The sequence below is a fragment of the Fundulus heteroclitus genome, chromosome 10, assembly GCF_011125445.2.
Source record: "Fundulus heteroclitus isolate FHET01 chromosome 10, MU-UCD_Fhet_4.1, whole genome shotgun sequence".
Classification (NCBI taxonomy): Eukaryota; Metazoa; Chordata; class Actinopteri; order Cyprinodontiformes; family Fundulidae; genus Fundulus; species Fundulus heteroclitus.
In genome coordinates, this window is record NC_046370.1 from 6,010,291 (window position 1) to 6,032,470 (window position 22,180).

The following is a 22,180-nucleotide window of genomic DNA, read 5'->3' on the forward strand; positions in this document are numbered from 1 at the left end:
ATAAAAAAAAAAAAGAACCAAACAAGCCACCGCTCTCACACACACAACATCACAGTTTATTATTTACAGTATTAGATCTTTGAGGAGAAAACAGTGCAAAAACATCTTTTGTGGAGGATTTTGTGCGTGAGGTTTCTGAAAATAGATGAAGCACCTTTTTTGTCCCTGAATGTTGTAATAATAAAAGTTTGGAGAAAAAAAAAAGAACTTATTTCTGACTGAGAAACATTCCGCTCCCATGTTCCCTGCTGCAGAAATGCAACCACCGGGTTTTATCAAGCTGAATGTAGCACCTTTTATATCTTAGGAAAATACTCTCCCTTTAGGTTTTAGTACGTGTTAGATTTGGGAAATAATACAAACTATAATGCTGTGCTCATTTTGCTGTAATGTTCAACAATTATCACTTGAGTTATGCTTATAAAGGAACCTGTCTTAAAATACCATCTTATGATGGCAGAGGTTAATAGTAAAACACCAGGGTTAATGGTTTACAACAATTTCTGTGCTTGTCTGTTACTGCAGCTTAAAAAAAAAAGCTGAGAACAGAAATACAAAATTATTTAGGGTCTAGACTTGAACCCGTACATTAGTAGTTACCAAGAACACACAAAAAAAAATAAACAAAATGGGGCAAATATGCTTCTAGGTCAAATATTTGACACACAGATTTACAACATCTTGGCTCAGATGAAAGAAAAAGTGTCTAAAAGCAGCATTTCACTACGACGTAAAAGGTTTTAAGGGACACAAACAGGACCCAACTAAAGGAAAAGACGTGTAAATATGGGCTGATAGTCTAGCAGACAACACACTTTCTTCATTTGCAGATTAAATTCAAAGCGGCATGCCGTTGCTTTCTCAAAACAAAAAACAAAAGTCCCTTTGAAACCTGAGTTTTGACTGGAAATGAAAACGGTGAGATTTGTGTTCGTACTCTTGAGGTTAAATTGTGAGATCCCTCTGCAGGCAAACAAGGTCCACCGTGTCATTCTTTTGCAGTAGTATCCACTTTTTTCTCGTGCGTTTCGCTCATCTGTGGCGAGACGATATATCGCAGGATGGCGTTTGGAACGTCCATCGTCTCGTCCTTTAAAAGCACGACGTCGTACGAGTTAACGTACGACTCTTTTCTTTCCTCCACCTGACGAGAGGCAAGTGCACGGTTAACCCGTGAGCTGTAGGCGCGGATAAAAAGAGCGGGTGTGGCTGAGCGTTACCTGGTCATTGAGGAAGCCGACGGTCAGGACGTTCTGGGCCTCGGCGACGCCGTCAGCCATGCTCAGGTCGCCCAGAGAGTCTCCCAGCAGGAGGACGTTGGGTCGGCCGTGCAGCTCTCTGAGGGTGGTGGCGTGGGACAGAGCGCCGTCCTTTTTGTTGTACGAGTGGATCAGCTGGCCTTTGAAGGCTTGTAGGACCCCCTTAATGATGAGACGAAGCGGAGTTAGCGTGAACTGTACACAGTGGCGGTTCTAGACCAAATTTACCAGGGGGGCCAAGGTGGAGCCAGTGTTTTTTCACAGGGGCACAGAACAAAAAACTTAAAAAACAATAAATATAATAATAATATAATATATTAATATAATGTAATAATATTAAGTGAGCCATGTGTGGCTCTGGAACTGCAGGTTTAAGACCCCTGATCTAGCAGTTAAAACTTTGCCCCCAGCTCATAAGCTAAACGTGAAACATCTGAAGTTTTAAATTCTTTTTAAAGTAAAACTGTATAGGTAAAAAATAATATTGGTCAAAGTGACCAATCAGTTATGGTTTCTTTGCCATTGCAAATAATTATGAGAAGTGTATTTATTATCATGTCTTTAGTACAGAGCCCACAACAGGGGCCAGAACCATTTCTACAGGGGCATGGGCCCCTGTTGGCCCCTGTCTAGAACCGCCCCTGACTGTACATTTAAATAAATATGTGGCAAGAAGCAGGCCGAACCCTGGACATTCAGACGCAGAACATCCATCCATGCTTAGAAAAAAGGTGAGTGGGCAGATGAATCGATAAAAAATTCTCATTAAGTTACATAAGAGAGTGTCACTGATGGGGGTTAAACTCACGGTGTGGTCAAAGTCCATGTAGTTGGAGATGATGCGGACGTTTGGATGGAAGACGTCGTTCTGTCGGATCACCTCCTCCAGAACATCGCCGACTCCGGCGGAGAAGATCAGCAGAGGAACCTGGTGCTCAGCGAGGCAGTCGAAAAACACTCGGTAGCCGTCCCTGGAGACGACAGTTTGTCCCGTTCACTAATCCGTGCATGGCAAAGGATCGGCTGCTGGTTGCTTTACAGGTCAATCTGATAACTTTTCGTCAGGTTGTAGAACAAGACGGTCAATTGCTTTGGAGAAAATCAAATAGCAGTGATGCTAGTGATCTCCTGCTAATTGTACACTGCAAAAAGGGAACTAAAAGTAAGTAAAATTTTCTTAAAATTAGTGTATTTTTCCTTGATTTGAACAGCTAAATAAGACTATTTGCCAATGTGATGAGTATTTTTACCCCTAAAATAAGATAATTTCACATCCTGCACTTGAAATAAGAGGATGGAGATGAATTGTTCTTATTTTGAGTGAAAAACTCTTATTCCACTGGCAAATAGTCTTATTTACCGGCTCAAATCAAGGAAAAATACAAACATTTCAAGAACATTTTACTTACTTTGAGTTCCCGTTTTGCAGTGTATGAGTATTTCACCAAGGAGCCGTTTTGAGTCCAAACACAAAATCTTTCTCCTTTTGGCTTTTTCTTCGTCTTGGACATCTTTCATTCTCGTCGACATGCTCATCACACTTTCCTCCACCCGTTCCAACCGGCTTAGACATGTTTCTTCACCTCTTTTCCACACTCACCGTAGCTCTGGACCGTTGACCCTACCGACTGTAAATCCTCCACCTTCTTTATCTCTGCTCCCTGTAACCTCACGCCTCCACTTGGCTCCCTCTCATTCGCACACTTTAATTATTTCTTGCTGCAGCAAAACCTTCATTCCTCTCCTTTGCAGGGTAAACCTCTATCTCTCTAGATGTCCCTCCACCTGTTCTCTGCTCTGACCACAGATCGTCATGTCATCTGCAAACATCATCGTCCCTGTTAGATTTCTGTCTAAACTCGTCTGTCAACCTGTCCATCGCCACAGCAAACAAGAAGGAGCTCAGCATCCAGCGAAAGGTTTACCCCCCGATGCCCTTACTGATGCAGCCCACTGCTTGGGACTGGCCCAAAATCCGTTTTGAGGCTGAATTTATCACCCTTACCAATGTAACACTGTTTTAAGACCTTTGACAAGAAATGACCGACAAAGATAGCCGTGTATATTATTTAGAAATGCACTTGAAAACTAAGTTTAGCATCAAACTCAAAACAGCAATAAATAAATGTAACATTACTTTATCTAATAATGTTATATTAATTTAGCAGGAGGTACATTTTTGCTTTACCTGTTTCAAAAGCAATTTAGAGGCTGTTGTAGATTGGTATTTGTTCTATAAGAGGTTATCAAACCACGGAAATCTCATAGCTGCACACAGTGGTGGTTCTAGACCAAATTTAGCAGAGGGGGGGCCAGTGTTTTTTCACAGGGGCACAGAACAGAAGGTTGGGGAAAAAAAGCCGAAACGGGTCAACATTTCATCATTTATTATATTAAGTAAGCCAAAGAGCCAATTGTGGCTCTGGAACTGCAGGTTGCAGACCCCTAATCTTTTCTCAATACGACGGGAGCTTAATGTGAAACAGCTAAATTTTTTAACTGTTATTTTTTATATTTATTTTTTAATTATTTTGTTATTTTATTATTGGGTAAAACCATAAACGTAAAAAATATAACGGATCCAAATGACCAGTCAGTCACAGTATCTTTGTCCGCATTTAGCATTCTAAGAAATTTAATATCATGTCTTTAGTACAGGGGCCATAACAGGGGTCAGGAACAGTTCTACAGGGGCCCTGGCCCCTGTTGGCCCCTGTCTAGAACCACCCCTGGCTGCACATAACTACTACTGATGCCAAAACATTAAACATCATGGCTTAATGTAGCTGATTTAAAATGTTTACAGGATTATGACTGTTTCTGCCTCCCAATACATTTCAAAGCAGCATAGAAACAGGATTTATAGCTTGTGGGATTAAAACTGGGGGCTTGTTGTCCTACTGGTGACGGAGCAGCAGGAAGAAGCTGAGTACCTGAGCATGGCGCTGGATGCCCTGACGGCGACGCCCAGCATGTCTTTTCTAATCCTCTGCTCAATCAGCAGCTCATGGACTTTAGTCCACCTGCAGAGCACAAGAGAAGTTCAGGCATCCTCACTTGGTTTAGCACCAAACATTTACATTCACTGTTTCAGACACAAGGACAAAAATAGAAACTTTTATTTTTTTTCCCTTTTGTAAACATGTTATTAGAAAATAATGTTGCCATTTATGTTAGTTTTCAGTACATCTCAACAAATCTGGAGTCATGAAGAATGGGCCTTCTGAAAAGGTTTGATTATGCACCGTACATTTTATGTATTCGGTATAAGCTGCATTTGCACTAATTCTTGTCAGTGCAGCGCTGCATGGAGTTGATCAGCCCGTGGTTCTGGTGAGCTGCTCTTTAAAGCAGGCATTGGTACTTTTGGGAGTGTCAACTAGTGCCACGTAAAAATAAAAGCAGCATATTTATAGAGCTCATCAGTAGAAGGACAGCATGAAGGCCTCTAGGATTTCCTGGTTAGATGGCAGCGGTGACGTTTAACTTGATAAAAAACAAAGTGGACCAACACCAGCAAATGACACGGGACCTGCAAGACTCTCTAGAATCACAAATCTTGATTTAGTTAAATGCTAAATTTACTTTTATCTGAAAACAGGACTTTGCAGTAATGAGCAACAGTCAAGTCAATCACCACCGTGTCCCAGGTAAGACCTACTGGACCTTGTCAGATGTCGGTATGGCGGCTTTGAGGCTTTAATTCCACCTGCAGTCAACAATGTGCGAATCTCCTCCACACTATTAAATGGGCATGGCTTCAGCTCCAGGCTGCAGTTATCCCTGTTCTTTTTATTCGGGATCTTTTCCTTCCAGTTACGTTACAGCACTCTGTCAGCTTCTTTGTCAATGACCTTGTGAGGTTTGCTCTCCTTGCAGAGGGTGTCAGTGACTGCAGTCTTCCCCAACACCAAATCTTGGCCATAATATAAAAGATCGTTGCATTTAAAATCAACTTTTATCTGTCTCGTTATGTTTAAATTTGAGACACCTACTTTTGGATTTCCATTAACTGTTAAGCCATAATTATCAAAAAAATAAATAAACACTATAAATATAGCACACTGTCTGCAACAGTGACGTGCAGTCAGGGGAGGCAAGTGAGGCCAGGCCTTGTCATCATGGAAAGAAAGAAAATATATAATAATGATAACATAATATATATTGTGATTCACTCGGTAATTTGTAATAAAAGTTCTTTTTTATCTAATTTCCTTATTTTTTTATCATATTCTCTTTAAAAATCGAAGACTTTTCGCTATTTTTCATGTAAATCCTTGATGGCGCTTCATAGCGAAGCCGGTGAGGCCGCAGCGATCCTGGCCTCCCCTGGGATTACGCAATCCCATGTTAACTGCGCTGGCTTCCATTCTGTGAATGGAAGCCAGTGCCAGGGTGGTGGGCACTCTCGTCCTCTTGGTGAATTTATTTGGGTCAATCAGTCTCCTTCAGCATTTTGCAATGAGTCAACTCTGTAGAGTGTATATATTTGTAAATCTGACTCTGATGACGTCAGTGCCTCACCAGCTATGAACCCTACCGCACGTCACTGGTCTGCAATAATATAAAATACACATGAAACCCTTAATGAATAGAATTACTAGAATAAACATATTTTTTATGACGTTGTAATTTATTGAGACGTACCTGTATTCAGTATGTTCTGACTGGATACATATAAACTCTTAATTGTCTGTTAAAGTCTGTCTTTTTCTTACCATTCCACCATATAGGGCAGCTTCTCTTCAGGACTGAGCCTCGCATCAATTTCTATGGGATAGTATTTATTTAACAGCTCCTTCATCTGCAACAAAACGAAACATTCACTTGGTCTTTATTGTACATTTTGAAATGATCAAAATCAGAATGAAGTTTTGTGCACAAAAAAGACAAGGAACTTGACTTTGGCTCCACTTTGCTTACAATGTTCAGGCATTTAAATGTATAAATTTAGCAAGAAAATATTGATGTATATATATATATATATATATATATATATATATATATATATATATATATATATATATATATATATATATATATATATATATATATATATATATGCAGCATTGTTACAACAAATATTGACAATATTCATATACCGTATCTTTCGGACCAAAAGGCGCACAAAATCAAAATCTTCTTCCCAACTGTGTAATATCACTCCTTCACGTCCACAGCTCTCTATCCGTCTCTGTCAGGAGGACAGAGTAGTTGGACTACATGGCCCGGTTTCTAACTTAAGGCCAAAATAGACGTAAATTTTATATTGAATTAACTTACTAGGTTTATTGTTACTAGTGCGTATTCCGGCTGCAGGCTCAGGTGTTTTGTGTTTATAATGTGAGCTTGGCGGACTCCGCGCTGACTCTCCGTGAATGTTTTACCCTTCATAGTCCAACGTACTGTTGCCTACATTTCTTGTGGCAAATTCCTACAATTCCTGCCAGTGGGACGAAGCGGTGGAAAGGATGGTAAAATGTGTGATTAGCAAGCTGAGCACCTAGAGCCGTTTCTTTTCCAGCAGGTTCCCACCTGTCAGTGAGAACAGAGGGACTGTGATGCTGCGTCCTGCAGACCGCCTGCTTGGAGCAGCTCAGAGTATCAAGCTCTGTGTCACATAGAAAACAGTTTGATGTAAAGAGTTCTTGCCTCCGAGAAGTTTATAGTGTGGCACCGCATACGCGGCAGTAAAAATTGAGCTCTGAACGTAGTACCTGTATGAGCGGACCTCCGCGGAGTGAACTACACCCCAGTATGTGGGGGCCTTTACATGAATGCATTTCTAGTTTAGACATTACAATCAGGCAGTGTTGTAGACAGCTCAGGGGTCCTCAGGTAGTGACACCATGTACCGTAATGCTCTGAATATCCATTGAGCGGAGCAGCTTCGTTGCTAACCAAAGTCACACTTACACATTTTGACAGATTTTTGAGCGCATATATAAGGTGCACTGGATTATAAGGCGCTGGATAAATTTTTGCAAAAATTTAAGGGGTTTAAGAGCGCCTTTTAGTCCCCAAAATACAGTACTCCAGCAATTAACCATGATGGAAACAGACATTTTACTTTGGTAAAATCACCTTTTTTGTGGAGTCTTCATCCATCAACAGCCGGTTATTAAGGATGTCTACAAAATAGAAGGAAATTATTAAAATATGAGGCCATGTCACTTTTTCACACAGCAGGTTTGGATTTTTTCCCTCCCTTAACCATGAGAATTGTAGTCTGAACGGGCCGTTTGATAGCTAAAAATAATGTGTTTCTCTTCAAACATATATTTTACTTTCTCCTGACAGATGTGTAATCAAAGTTTACAACTGATCAAACATATATATTTGAAGAGGAACTCCTTTTTTCAGCCTATGTTTGGACCGAAATTCTCAGATCTTAAAAGGACCATTTAAAACTGCACTTTGTGTTTACTTGTGTTGTCTTTGACTAACATTTGAATTTGTTTTGATGTTCAGAAACACCTAAATGTGACAACATGCAAAAAAAAAGAAGAAAATAAGGAAGGGGCAAACACTTTTACACACCCTTGTATCTGCACCAAGGTTCTGATGTTCAGAATAAAGCTAAATCAGAAGGACAAAGAAGCAAAGGCCTTGACACATGCAGCTGAAGCATATAGAGATCCTCCTTGTTCTTACTGTGGGTGGTGGGCACTCTCGTCCCCTTGTGAGCAAATCTGGTGAGTGTCATATCAAAGTCTGAGATAACCTGTGAAAGCAACAGAAAAACTGAACAGCAGCACACAGCAGACATCCATATTTGGGATGCCTCAATTACAAAACAAAACAAAACCAAAGACCTGAAGGCAGAATTTACAATGTGCATTTCTGGGCTTTCCTGTAAAGTTTTCAAAGAGATATAATTAAATAGAGATTTGAAAGGAGTTTGTTTCCAGCTGTTTAGGAAAATCATGCAGAGTTGGGTTTAGGTTCTCTGGGGATAAATACTAAATTGAAACTGTTTAATGTCAATATGCTAGTGAAGATTCTCAGTCATCCAGGTCATTTTAAAAAGGTTAAAAAACAAAACAACTGGAGTTTTTTTGCAAAGTTTGAAGACGTTTCGCTTCCCATCCAGAAAGCTTTCTCAGTTCAAACGTCTGGAATAGTGTGGAGTTCCAAGCTTTATATTATTGCCCAACAAAGGCCTTGTTATGGCTTAGATAACATGCAAACTGAACCGAAACAGGTCCACCCCCTTAGTAATGTTCACATTTTGGACAAAGAAGACAGATGGTTTGAAAGGGGCGTGAAGGAAGCCGTTTACGTTAAGAGAGAAAAACCAACCTTAATTGGAGGAAGAAGACTTAAGTTTCAACTCTCAAAAATGTACAACACACACTGCAAAAACGGATCTAAAAACAAGTAAAATGTTCTTAAAGTTAGTGTATTTGTCCTTGATTTGAGCCAGTAAATAAGATTATCTGCCAATGGAATGAGTATTTTTGCCCCTAAAATAAGATAATTAGACATCCTGCACTTGAAATAAGATGATGTAGATGAATTGTTCCTATTTTAAGTGGGAAAATCTTATTCTATTGGCAAATCACCTTATTTACCTGCTCAAATCAAGGACAAATACACTCATTTAAAGAAAATGTTACTTATTTTTAGTTCCGTTTTTGCAGTGCAGCTATAGTTGTTGATTCCTACCAATTATCCCCTCAACCCTCACCTCCATGCTGGTGATCAAAACATCAGTCCTGTAAACCAGGCCAATAACGACCCTAACGACTCCCCATTACTAAGAAGGTGGACCTGGTTCGGTTCAATTTGCATGTTATCTAAGCCATTACAAGGCCTTTGTTGGGCAATAATATAAAGCTTGGAACTCCACACTACTCCAGACATTTGAATTAAGAAAGCTTTCTGGATGGAAAGCGAAACATCTTCAAACTTCGGAAAAAAAGTTGTTTTGTTTGAAACTTTTTTGAAATGTTAAATGTCAAGACGCAATTCTTTAAAAATCAGTGAGCGCCACCTGGAGGCTGCCTGCTCCTCCTTTTTGCATGGCGTAAATGGTGTCCTCCACTCTGCCGCGCTCCCTCATCATCACAGAACCCCTGGTCAGCTCCGGGATCTGGAGAGAAAAACAACCTCACCGTCCATGTTGCCACGTTTCGTCCTGGAATGGACTTTCACTTCGAGCCCAGGCACTCTTTACCTGAACTCACCTCACCTCAGCTTTGGTCAGCTGTTGCCAGATTGCCAGGATGGAGCGGACCGGAGTGTAGATCCAGGGAATTTGATAAATCTGCAAGAAAATGAGAGGAGGTGGTTTACGCACACAGCAACGCGTGGAGGTGAAGGTTAGAGGATGAATAACGCCGTGCGTTCTGATCCGACTTGGATTTTTGTCAAACCATGGTCAAATGTCTATTCATTATTTAATTCAATTCAATTTATATAGCGCCAATTCATGAAACATGTCGTCTAAAGGCACTTTCAAAAGTCAGATTCAATCAGATTATATTTAACTTCTCTAAATCAGTAGAAGTGCTCTCCAGTTGTTAGTTTTTATATTTGATGGCTTGTTTGTTGCTTATATTCATTTAGTATGTGTAAATAAAGACTAGCTAGATAAAAAAAACTGCAATAATCCTTTGACTATTAGTATGCCATGATGATTTCCTCATCATCTTTAGCTTTGCATTAATAAACTGCAGCTTTGAGATATAACATATGAGCTCTATTGATAATAATACAGTGGTATCATTTAGCACAGAACCATAAACCACCAGGCCCAAACAAAAAAGTAGCCACCAAAACAAAAAAAGATAACACACGCATTCGCCGTGGCGTCGTTTCGATAAGCTTCTGCAACGTCACAAGATTTATTTCCACCCAGTGCTGCATTCATTTTTCACCAAGATCTGGCGCCGATGATGGTAGAGTCCGCACGCTGTCTGTGTAAAGTCTTCTCCAGCACATCCCAGAGATTCTCCATGGGCTTAAGGTCTGGACTCTGTGTGGGAAAATGAACTCTCATGCTCCCTGAAGCACTTTTTCCACAATTTCGAGCCTGATGAATCCTGCCGTTGTCATCTTGGAATATGCCCATGTCATTAGGAGGCATGATGGGAGCATCACTTCACCTGCCTCTCACCCTGATGCGCCCATCGCTCTGGAACGAGGTAAACCTGGACTCATCAGACCAGATGACCTTCTTCCATTCCTCCAGAGTCCAATCTTTATCCTCTCTAGCAAATTGAAGCCTTTTTTTCTGGTTAGCCTCACTGATTAGTGGTTTTCTTAAGGCTACACAGCTGTTCAGTCCCATTCCCTTGAGTTCCCTTCACATTGTGCATGTGGAAATGCTCTTACGTTCACTTTTACCGTACACAAAGCCTGGAGTCCTACTGTTGTTTTTCTTCAATTTGATTTCACCAAACATTTAAGTGATCGCTGATCATGATCATTCAGGAATTTGTTACGGCCCCCTTTTTTCTTTAAAGACGATGGGACCCCACTGTAGCTAGTTTTCCAGTTTTTAATAATGCGCTGGACAGCTCTTAACCCAAGTTTGGTAGTTTTAGCAATCTCCTTACTTGTTTTTTTCAAACAGACTGACATCTTTTTCACGACCACCGGACATGTCGTTGAATATGGTTGTTTAGGAAATGAGAAGCAACTCGTAGCACCAGTTGGGGTTAAACAACTCGTTACCATCTCAAACATAATCGCCCATGCAGTAATTATCCAATGAGAGGCTCGTACCTATTTGCTTAGTTAAAGTGGTCTAGTACAACCGACTCATATTTTTTAACTCTTTCTTTAACTAAGAAGCGCTTTAAAAACGCTACTTATCACACCTCATTAACAGCCTTGATCTCTGCTGGGCCTTTGCTTTCCAAAAGGTTACATCTATAATCATGCTTACTTCGATTCTATTTTTCCATGTATTCTCAATATTAGTTCCAACCACTCAACACTTCTGTTATTTAAACATTTAAATGAGTCTGAACTACGTTTGATGAGCTTGTATTTATGAATCTTAAATAATTCTATAGGTTTGATGTGGACTTCTTAAAAACTCTTTGCCAACAGTTCATGATTTATGCTTTACTTGTGAAAGCTCAATTAAGTGACTTAAAATACAGGCTTCCCAAATCACAGTAGTTGTTTTAAAGCCTGTTGTGCAGAAAAGGTTTGAACTGTGATTCTTTTTGAACATAGAACCAGTAATGCCATTTTTATGTTTTACAAGAAGAAAATTAGTTTACCAAAACCTAAACTTATTTGCAATAATGTGGCCGCGAATCAAAAGTGGTGTGTAGATGCCGAAGAGCGTTGCCATTTTGTTTTCACAAATAAAGGTAAATGTTCTCGACATCGCAAAAAAATAGATTTTTTTAAATCAAGGTAGAATATTTAATTGCTTCTTTAAAGAGATTTTTCCTAGTATTTTGGCATTTAAAATCTCAACAATATCTTTATGCACAACAAAACCTTTTTTGTAGAGATCTCCCTGTTTCAACAAACCTGAAAACTGTGGCCAATTGGACAGGCTGTGCTGCAGCCGAGATAGGTGGAAAAACATGCAGTAAAGAACTTAAAAATATATATACTAAATGTATTGTCTGCACTAAATGTTTCAAGCAACTGTTCTACAAGAGCCACGCTAGGTGCCGACTTGTCTGCATTCTCCAAGCATTTTGTTGGTACCCTAGCTCCTCATTCTTTATTAAACGAGCCCCGAATAATCATAATATTTATTTACATAATTGCTGTTAATCAGCATTATTTGTTCTTTAAATTATATATATATATATATATATATATATATATATATATATATATATATATATATATATATATATATAAACATTCGCCGACTTATTTTATTATTATTATTAATTATTATTATAAGAAGCGAGAATAGGCCTCTTTCCATCCGGGCTGTATTTTGCAAACGTTCTCGTTTTTTATCTTGTTAGTATCGGGTGTGACGCGGGTGAGAGGTGTCTGTTTCTTGGCAACCGTTGCCAAGGAGGCAAGAGCCCGCAACAACAATTTTGTTGCATGGCCTGTGTTTGGTGTGTGTGTGCCATACATGTATATTTATGAAAATACGGAACAAATCGCCTGTCAAATAAAAGACCATTCACGGGGACAGGTGGCAAGCTGGTTACTGATAAATCACTAGCTTCCCTGCGCCTGCGGGAGGGATTTGTATACGGTCTTTGCTAACGGTACCACATTTATTTTATTTCCAAAAAAGGTAGCTTGTATTTAAATAAAATATATCGTCACATTTCATTGTTTTAATGACCAAAATAAAACGAAGAGCGCTGCTTAACAACCGACCGTTACTTACCATTTTCGAACCGAGGTGACGTGTCGGACGCGTGCTAACCGATCTGCCAAGCAACCGTTAGCCGTTACAGCATGCCGTTAAATAAAAAAACGTCTTACTTCAAATGCAAAATGAAGAAATTTCACTACTACTTCAATTTCTTCTTGATTGCATCTCCGTGTTACAACAATATAAGTCCCCCTTCGCGCCGCGTTATATGGTTCCGAGCGGACCACTTCATTCATAGATATCCATAATAAAGGCTTTATTATGGATATCTATGACTTCATTAGTGAAGGGGGCTTCTCTTTCAAGATATTTTTTTCTGACCACTGACTGTTTGATCTCAAAATTATACATGTAGTAAAAAGCTAATCATTTTTTTTTCTAATCAACAAACTAAATCGATTCAGAATACAGGACATTGATTTTGTTACAGAAAATCTATGTGAAATAGTTAAGAAACTGTAAGAATTAGACACAGACATTTATTATCATTTTTATTTTTACTTTTTTCCAAAGTAAACTATCATATGAAACAAAATCAAACTAACTTGTTAAAACCATAATTCCAACAGCGCTTAAGATTTATACATTTACTTGATTCATTCATTGAATCAAGTAAATTGACACAAAAACATTCATTGACACAAAAACATTAGAAAGACCAGCTTCATCTTCAAACAATATTGTTTTACTCTTGAAGTAGTATTTGAGTGCAATATATATATATTTTTTTTTTAGATTTGTTTAAGAGTTGAAACATAAATAATGAGCAGGCACTGAAACAGTTATAAAATCTGGTAAAAAAAAAAAAGAAAAGAAAAAGAAAGCATTCTCAAACCAATTCCTGATTTTAGCACTCTATCAGCAGTAGTAAGATTCCAACCAAGTAAAAAATAAAGAAGGGGGAAAGAAAATATCATAAAAAGAAATAATTGCAGTGAAAATTATTTTGTTACAGTACAAAAGCTTATGCCATTTCCATTACATTTGTATTAAACGTGTATGAAAATATCTTATTGTAGTCAATCTATATTTATTTTACTATATTAAAAAAATAATAATTTCAGTCATAGTACTATTATAGGCATTATAATATGGCATCAATAATTTCTACCCTTTTCCCTAATATTTATTAGATTTAAAGAAACCTTCCTCTTAGTGTCTTAAGTTTAAATCTAATGCTAAGTTTAAGAGGAAATTTTCATGGTTTTATCCATAGTGAAAGTAAAAATAGTCATAATTTCTTTGTGTTCTTGAATTTCATTATCTAACTTTTTAGGAAATCAAGAGATTTATATATCCCACCAGTAGCAATTATATTAATAAGCAGCGGTAAAGGAATAAAATAACAGCGTAAGCCTCAATTACTTATTAATCCTATATGGATTTTAAATCTGTATTCTGAACACTTCACCTTTCCTTCATTTTAAGTCTGCTTTAGGAACAATCATCACCTCTTAATATAAAAAAAACAACAAAAAAACAAGACATTATCAGGAGAAGAAGGCATTTACCTGCAGATAAAGTGCTAATTATTCATTGCACAATCTTTAATCTTACTTTAGCATTCAATCTGAGATTGCAACTGTCTTCGCATGGTAAATGTGCGTCGGTGGAGCTGCTGCATCTGCTGCATGCGCTCTCGTTGGCGAGCCAGATTCTGGGGCATGGGGTAGCGCTGGGTCCCGCGAAGGTATCTGTACGGGATGCGAACGTGGCAGGCTGCTGCTCGGCAGCGTGGCTGGGGTAAGGGCGGCAGCAGAGTCCAGCGCTTCTTCTCGGCGCAGTAGCGGTACGCCTCCCTGCGGTACTGTTTTTCCAAGTTGCTGCTGTTCCCCCACCCGCCGATGATGAAGATGTCCTCACCGAGGAAGCAGATGGCGGCTCCTTCCATGCCGAGAACCTCCGCGGGGAGGCTGTCGAGGATCTCCTCCGGGATGTTTCGGTTCACTTTCTGCTGGGCGGCCTCAAACGTCACTTTATTGCTTTTGGGGCAGCAGGAAGCGGTCTGGTAGAAGGTTGTGGATGAGACGGCCATTTGAAAAGTGCAGTAGTTATCGATTAGAGGTAACGAGCGCACTTCCTGCCACCTGTGACTCTCTGTATCGTAGCACATGGTCACGGTGCTCAGCCCGTCATCGTGGTCTGTGTCCTCAGGGGTCCTGGCCATCACGTACACGTAGCGGTCCTCCACGCTGACAGTTTTTACATCTCGCAGGATTTTCGGCGCTGGCTCGAGGCTGATCCACTCGTCCTGCTCCGGTTTATAGACAATGACGTCCTTAAAGCCGGGACTGAAGTTACCGTGACCCCCGATGCCGTAGAGCACGTCCTTGACGCACGTGAGGCCAAAGGAGTGCTTTCGCGTCGTCAGGCTGCTGACATCCTCCCAACTGTTGAGGCCCGCGTTGTAGCGCTCCACCATCTTTGCAAAGCCAGGCTCCATGGAGCCCGCCACGTAGACGCGGTCCCCGGTAACCGCGATGGCGTGGCCGTCGAGGTGGTTGTGGATGTGCGGCAGATTGACCCAACGATCCTCCGCGACGAAGTAGCCGACGCACTCGCTGAGATATTCTCCGCCTTCCGAGACGCCACCCACCACCATGATCACGTCCATGTTCTGGCCGAGACGTGGATGGACGGCTGCCGTGTAGGAGGGACACGGACCTGAGCTGGCCGACTTGAGGCCCTCAGAGCAAACGGCGTGAAACTCCAGGGCCTTCACCACCAGCTGCTGACACTCCGCGCTGTTCGCCACTAAGGGCTCCTTTCGAATCACGCGCGTCAAGTCGGTGGGAGAAATCTGCGGAAGCCTTACGAGCTTAAACAGCTCTTCGAAGTACTTCTCCCGTTGCTCCGGGTTTTGGTGGACCCACTTCACGACGGCGTCGAACAACTCCTGCTCCGAGTCCACTGTGATTTCCGAGTCCAGCAGCCAGTCTCGTACCAGATGAAACGGCAGCGTGTAGAACTCCTCGCTGTGGATAACTCTGTGGAAGTTTCTCCTGATCTTCTCGGCGGCCTTCAGGGCGAGCTGGCTCAGGCTGTACATGTGGGCCAGGCTGTGCACAGCTACGCAGTTGGAAAGGCTCAACTTCTTCACGAGGAACTCTGCGCAGAAGATCTTCAGCTGACTCAACAAGAACCTGAGGAAGGAAGAGGTCGACATTTTAACTGTGCACCACTGAAAATTAAATGTAAAAACCAATAAGTTAGTTCTGAAGGTCTTCACAACGGTGTTTTACCTAAGGTGAAATATCTGACTGCATTATTGGTCAAATAGCAACATTAAAAGGAAAAGATCCAATTTTAAAATAATTGTGATTAACCCACAACTTCTTTCCTCTGCAACTTCTTGCACCTCACCAAGTTGTCCCTCGTCCCTCTTTGTGAGCTTTAGCCTTCTGGTCACTTAAATATATATTCTGTGTCAACTATGGGCTCAAGGGTGCTGAAAGTCCATCCAGCTGGCCAAATATAAAAATATTTCCTCTCCTGCCTTCCCAAACAAATGAATTGCCAATATTTTTGTCAGTAGGATGAGTCAGAATGTATAGTGCTTTAACTATACAAACTCAAAATAATGCTTTTAAGCAGTCCTTTGAAACTTCAATGTCTGATACATACCAGGACATTCATCCACTGTACAATAACCCAATGCTGTATCTTATTTCTATATTTGGCCAAGAGTTTATTATCTTAATTTCCATCTTATTTTTATTCCTGCTTTCTAATAGCTGTTGTTTGCTTCCTTGTAAGCTGCTGAAAATTCAATTTCCCCGAGGCAGTCATCCCAAAGGGATCAATATAGTGAAGTCTAAGTCTATTGAGAAACCTTGCATAAAACCGATGATGTAACACACGCCCTCTGTCATTGACAAAGCTTTTAATCAACAAAGCCTCCAGTAATCAAACTTACCTCTAGTCTAACGTTTGTCACACCGACACTCAGAAATAAAACAACTAGAGTTACAAGGTAAGGGCGACCTCTGAAGGAGAGTGCAGCATTCCAAAATGTAAGACCTCCTTTGCTAAATCTGTCCTCTATTGTTGCAATGACTCAGTGGAAGGCCTTGTCAAATGAGATTATAACATGTACACGTTTCTCAATGTTTGCAGATCTGGCAAATAAATGGCTTTGAACAAAGCAAGGTTGCATTCATTTGATAAATGTGTGTGAATGAAAGTATAGTTGGTTTATTTGGAAAGTATATGTGAAAGTGTGTATTAACAAATAGGTGTGTTTATTATATAGGTTCAAGTGTGTATTGGATGTTTTTATGTTTAATGGCCATATCTGAGGGGTGAGGTATGTTTTATATATATATATATATATATATATATATATATATATATATATATATATATATATATATATATATATATTTTTTTTTTTTTTTTTTTTTTTTTGATGTATTAGTATATGCGTTTACTGATTGTTTTACACATGGTTCTAATACATTTACATGGGAAACAGTTCTAATTAACATAATAAACAGGTAGAAATTAGTATCCTTTGATAGAACCTGGCACCATGTGTTTTTCCGGTTTTTAAGTCAGCACATTGTTGTGCACTGTCTGTTTACAAATAAATAAAATCATCATTATCATACAGTTTATTTGGGGAATTATAGATTAAAGGGGGTTTAACAGATAAGCACGCCACACCTTTCAGATATTTGTAAACTTTTTTTTTTTTTGTAAACCGTGCATTATTATGTGCATCTTTGTAATAATAAGGACGTGAGATAATGAATGTATTATAAACACTTACCTGTCAGCGAGTTCCAGCACATCGTGCACATTTGCATTGCTCACCCTGACCTCCCCGGTGTACATGAAGTGGATGACCGCCTCCACGGTCTCCGGGTCGGGCCCCGCCGCGGAGCTCCACTCCCTCAGCTCCACTCTCCCGGTCTGGGACTCGGAGAACTGTCCGCCCAGCAGCAGCTCGAAATACTGCGAGGCCGCGGACAGGACCGTGCGGTGCGCCGGTAAGGTGAGGAGCCGCTCCCCGCCGGACGCGTCCCTGGAGCTGAAGACCAGGGTCAGGTCGCAGAACAGCCCCGCCCTCCTCTGTTCGTCCTGCCGCCGGGAGAGCTCCGAGCAGTAGGCCGAGCAGGTGAATTCCTCGGCCTCTCCAGGTTCACCGTCACCTGCAGTCAGCGGCGCCGCCTGCGCGCAGCCTTCGCCGCCGCCGCTCACCTCCGCCGCCGCCGCCGCCATAAAAAAGTCAAAGAGAGACGGAAAGTCTTCGCTATCTGCGGCAGAGAATCACGGATGTGCATTAAAACAGGCCAGCAAGCATCCAGAGACTGTCATACATGCGCAGAGTTCAATCAGGGGGGGGAGGAAAAACAACAACCCTCACTTCCGTCTTCAACCAAATACAGGACTTTTTCTTTTACCATAAAGTCGACAGCAGCAACAACGGATTCAAGATAAAAAATTTGAGTAAACTAAAAAATAAACCCGCGTATCTGTTTTAAACAATTAAAAAATAAAGCCCTTGTCTACTCCATGAAGTCAGAAGACGCTTCGACGCGTCCTGATTTCAGCGAAGTTTACCTTTGTGGACGCACCGGTTTGGCGCATGCGCGTTGCTGCTGCGATCCTACAATAAGTGGCGTGAACTTTTGTGTATTTTTAAACGACATAAACGACAGTGCAGAGGAACAACAAAATCTCGCGATTATGTTGGTGTTCTTAAAATCGAATTAAAATCTACAAGCTATTGTCATGCAGTCATCCATCCTGTTGATTATTGATCATTATTATTATATATACAGGACTGTCTCAGAAAATTAGAATATTGTGATAAAGTTCTTTATTTTCTGTAATGAAATTACAAAAACATGAAATGTCATACATTCTGGATTCATTACAAATCAACTGAAATATCGCAAGCCTTTTATTGTTTTATACATATAAAAGGTCCTGGGTTGAAATCCCGTCCTGGTTCCCTCTGCATAGAGATTGCGTGTTCTCCCTGTGCATGCGTGGGTTCGATCTCTCCAGGTACTCCTAACTAACAACGGCTTACGATTTTTATCTCATGGTTCAGCATGAAGTAGTATGTAATTGTCAAGGGGAAGAATATTTGTAAAATTATCTACAACTTTTATAATAATAATGTGAAAAGTGTGGCATATATTTACCTTTTTTAATAGTTCGTGGAACCACCTCTCACCTCAACTACAGCTGCAAGTCTTTTGAAGTGTTTTTCTACCAGAGATGGAAACTTTTGCCTATTATTCTCTCCTAAATAGCTAAGTTAAATCAGACAATCTCCAAAATTGCTGAGTTTGGGCAAAACAAGAGCAAAAGATTTGATCGAAACCATGCAAGCTTTATGTTTAGGTTTGAAATGAGAACCTTCACCCCAGTCTGCAAAAATCTTTCTTCCCCCAACATGAAGCACAAATGTACATAAAAAAAGAGTGAATTATCTTCTTTTAAACTGCTCTTTAACATATTAAGCATGCACTGTTTTAGTAAAGTAAAAAAATACTAAGTTATTGTAGGCTTTCACAAAAAAGGCTCAGAAATTTGCATTAAAAGAGAAAATATACAGTTTTCTATTTCTATTTTGTTGGTCTGAAAAATATGTTCAGTCTATTCAGAGCAACAAAAAGCAGAACCCTTGCTCTATTTAGACACATTTAACAAAAACGTATGCCCATGACTTTTTTTTGTTTTGTTTTTTTTTGTTAAAAAGACACTGAATGTTTTTGGTTATACTTACTATAAAACCTTTTCCCTGGGTCACCCTTGGAATGTCTCCAGATCCCTTAGCATGAGAAGGAATCTTGGGAACCTCCATCCATCCAATTCGCTGTATGGAATACAGCATTTATATCACTCCGGTTTAGAGATGTGATGCAGACATTGCATCACATCTCTAGTTAATGTGCGTCATAAACAAGTGTGTTGGTTTAACAGTAAAGAAACTGTTTAAAAGCAGTAGAGCTTTTTGAGCTATCTAAAATTTTAGCTTCATCTAAACCTTCTACCTGTATGTTAGACCCAATCCCAACCAAGTTGTTTAAGGACATATTCCCTTTGATCAGTGGCACTATTTTAGACATGATTAATCTATCCTTAGTAAATGGATATGTACCACAGGTTTTGAAAGTAGCTGTTATTAAACCTTTACTTAAGAAACCTTCTCTTGATCAAGATGAGTTAGTAAATTACAGACCTATATCTAATCTTCTTTTCTTATCTAAAATTCTTGAGAAAGTAGTTGCTAATCAACTTTGTGAACATTTACAAAGTAATGACCTACTTGAGGAGTTTCAGTCAGGCTTCAGAGCTCATCATAGCACTGAAACAGCTCTGGTGAAGGTCACTAATGATATTCTCATGGCCTCAGATAATGGACTTGTGTCTATACTTGTCCTGTTAGATCTCAGTGCTGCGTTTGATACAGTTGATCACAATATTCTCCTACAAAGACTTGAACATACTGTAGGGATTAAGGGGAAAGCATTAGGCTGGTTTAAATCTTATCTGTCAGACAGATTCCAATTTGTTCATGTTAATAATAAATCTTCCTCAAACTCTAGGGTCACCTGTGGAGTACCACAGGGTTCAGTCCTTGGACCAATTCTCTTTACTATATATATGCTTCCGATAGGCAAAATTATCAGACAGCATGGGATTAATTTCCACTGTTATGCTGATGATACTCAGCTATATTTATCCATAAATCCTGATGAATCCAATCAATTACTTCGACTGCAGTCATGTCTTGATGACATCAAAAGCTGGATGACTTTAAATTTCCTGCATCTAAATTCTGACAAGACCGAAGTTTTAATCTTTGGGCCAGAGTCCTCAAAAAATAAACTTCTTAACCAATCACTTAATCTGGGTGGCATTAACCTGGCCTCTGGTAATAAAGTAAAAAATCTTGGTGTTATTTTTGACCAAGACATGTCATTTAAATCCCATATTAAACAGGTTTCCAGAGTTTCCTTTTTTCACCTCCGGAATATCGCCAAAATTAGAAACATTCTGTCCAGGAGTGATGCTGAAAAACTGGTCCATGCATTTGTTACTTCAAGGCTGGACTATTGTAATTCTTTACTATCAGGAATTCCACAAAATGCAGTTCAAAGCCTTCAGCTGATCCAAAATGGTGCAGCAAGAGTTCTGATGAAAATCAACAAGAGGGATCATATTTCTCCAATTTTAGCTTCCCTTCATTGGCTTCCTGTTAAATCAAGAATAGAATTTAAAATTCTTCTTCTAACGTATAAAGCCCTTCATAATCAAACTCCATCATATATCAGAGCTCTGATTACCCCGTATGTTCCTAACAGAGCACTTCGCTCTCAGACCGCAGGTCTGCTGGTGGTTCCTAGAGTGTCTAAAAGTAGAATGGGAGGCAGATCCTTTAGCTATCAGGCTCCTCTCCTGTTGAACCAACTCCCAGTTTTGGTCCGTGAGGCAGACACCCTGTCTACTTTTAAGACTAGGCTTAAAACTTTTCTTTTTGACAAAAATTATAACTAGTGACTCATGTTACTCTCAGCTAGTTTTACTGCTATAGGCTTAGGTTACTGGAGTATATCAGGATCTAATTTTCTCACTATATTGAGTTCTACTGTTCTTCAATTATGCATTATGTGTTGTCATTTCTGCTTTAACTTTCTGTTCTCTCTCTTTTCTCTTCATAGTAGGTACACCTGGTCTGGCGTTCTGTTAACTGTGACATCATCCAGAGAAGACGGATCACCCGCTACTACCATCTAATGTAGAACAGATTACTAGATCAATGTGTGCTTCTGTGCTTTTTTGTTTCTCTTGGTGTGTCTCTGCTCTGTCCTCTGTAACCCCAGTCGGTCGAGGCAGATGACCGTTCATACTGAGCCCGGTTCTGCCGGAGGTTTTTTTTTTCCCGTTAATGGGTGGTTTTTCTTCCCACTGTCGCTTCATGCTTGCTCAGTTTGCAGCAAAGCCATGTACAATGCAGATGACTCTTCCTGTGGCTCTACGGTTCCCCAGGAGTGAATGCTGCTTGTCGGGACTTTGATGCAATCAACTGGTTTCCTTATATAGGACATTTTTGACCAATCTGTATAATCTGACCCAATCTGTATAATATGATTGAACTTGACTTTGTAAAGTGCCTTGAGATGACATGTTTCATGATTTGGCGCTATATAAATAAAATTGAATTGAATTGAAGAAACAGTCCGAAATACATATAAAAGATTAAAAAGTTAGCGGTTCATGTAGTTTATTATAAGGATATTGTCATGATACTTCTAGTTCACTTGCTTTTCTTTGTTTATGCTAATTATAAAAAGGTCCAGTCATGATAGCAAATGAACAATACCAGAAGGTATTCTCACTTAGTGCTTTGTTTAGTGGTTACTGAATAAGTGAACTGATATACTTTATTTTCATCCGTGTTCTTCAAGAAAGAACCACATAAAGAGATCAACCAACAAATAAAGAACATTGAATCATCTCTACAGTTAATTTTTACCGATGCCCCCTGGCTACCACAACTAACAAAAGCCACATTATTAACTAACAATCTTTCCTCAAAACAATGTGAAAAGTAGACCACAGCAGGGGTTCCCAAAGTGGG

General features: G+C 39.9%; 2 protein-coding genes across 3 annotated transcripts; both read right to left on the reverse strand.

Moving 5' to 3' along the window:
* Positions 1-36: 36 nt before the first annotated feature.
* On the reverse strand, positions 37-12,793 carry LOC105919513 (7-methylguanosine phosphate-specific 5'-nucleotidase). Of its 2 annotated transcripts, none has more exons than XM_036141835.1 (10): positions 12,592-12,793; positions 9,454-9,528; positions 9,256-9,354; positions 7,914-7,983; positions 7,344-7,390; positions 5,978-6,063; positions 4,193-4,282; positions 2,068-2,230; positions 1,221-1,421; positions 37-1,144 (listed from the first exon to the last, which is right to left on the reverse strand). In XM_036141835.1, the coding sequence occupies exons 1-10, from the start codon at positions 12,592-12,594 to the stop codon at positions 989-991; spliced, it is 990 nt and encodes a 329-aa protein (XP_035997728.1). In that variant the 5' UTR covers positions 12,595-12,793; the 3' UTR covers positions 37-988. The 2 variants fall into 2 exon arrangements, with proteins under 2 accessions (XP_035997728.1, XP_035997729.1); XM_036141836.1 differs by having other exon boundaries at positions 9,449-9,528.
* A 270-nt stretch (positions 12,794-13,063) lies between these two features.
* On the reverse strand, positions 13,064-18,148 carry klhl11 (kelch-like family member 11). The gene is made up of 3 exons (XM_021314976.2): positions 18,145-18,148; positions 17,351-17,837; positions 13,064-15,722 (listed from the first exon to the last, which is right to left on the reverse strand). The coding sequence occupies exons 2-3, from the start codon at positions 17,800-17,802 to the stop codon at positions 14,138-14,140; spliced, it is 2,037 nt and encodes a 678-aa protein (XP_021170651.2). The 5' UTR covers positions 17,803-17,837; positions 18,145-18,148; the 3' UTR covers positions 13,064-14,137.
* Between the last annotated feature and the right edge of the window lie 4,032 nt (positions 18,149-22,180).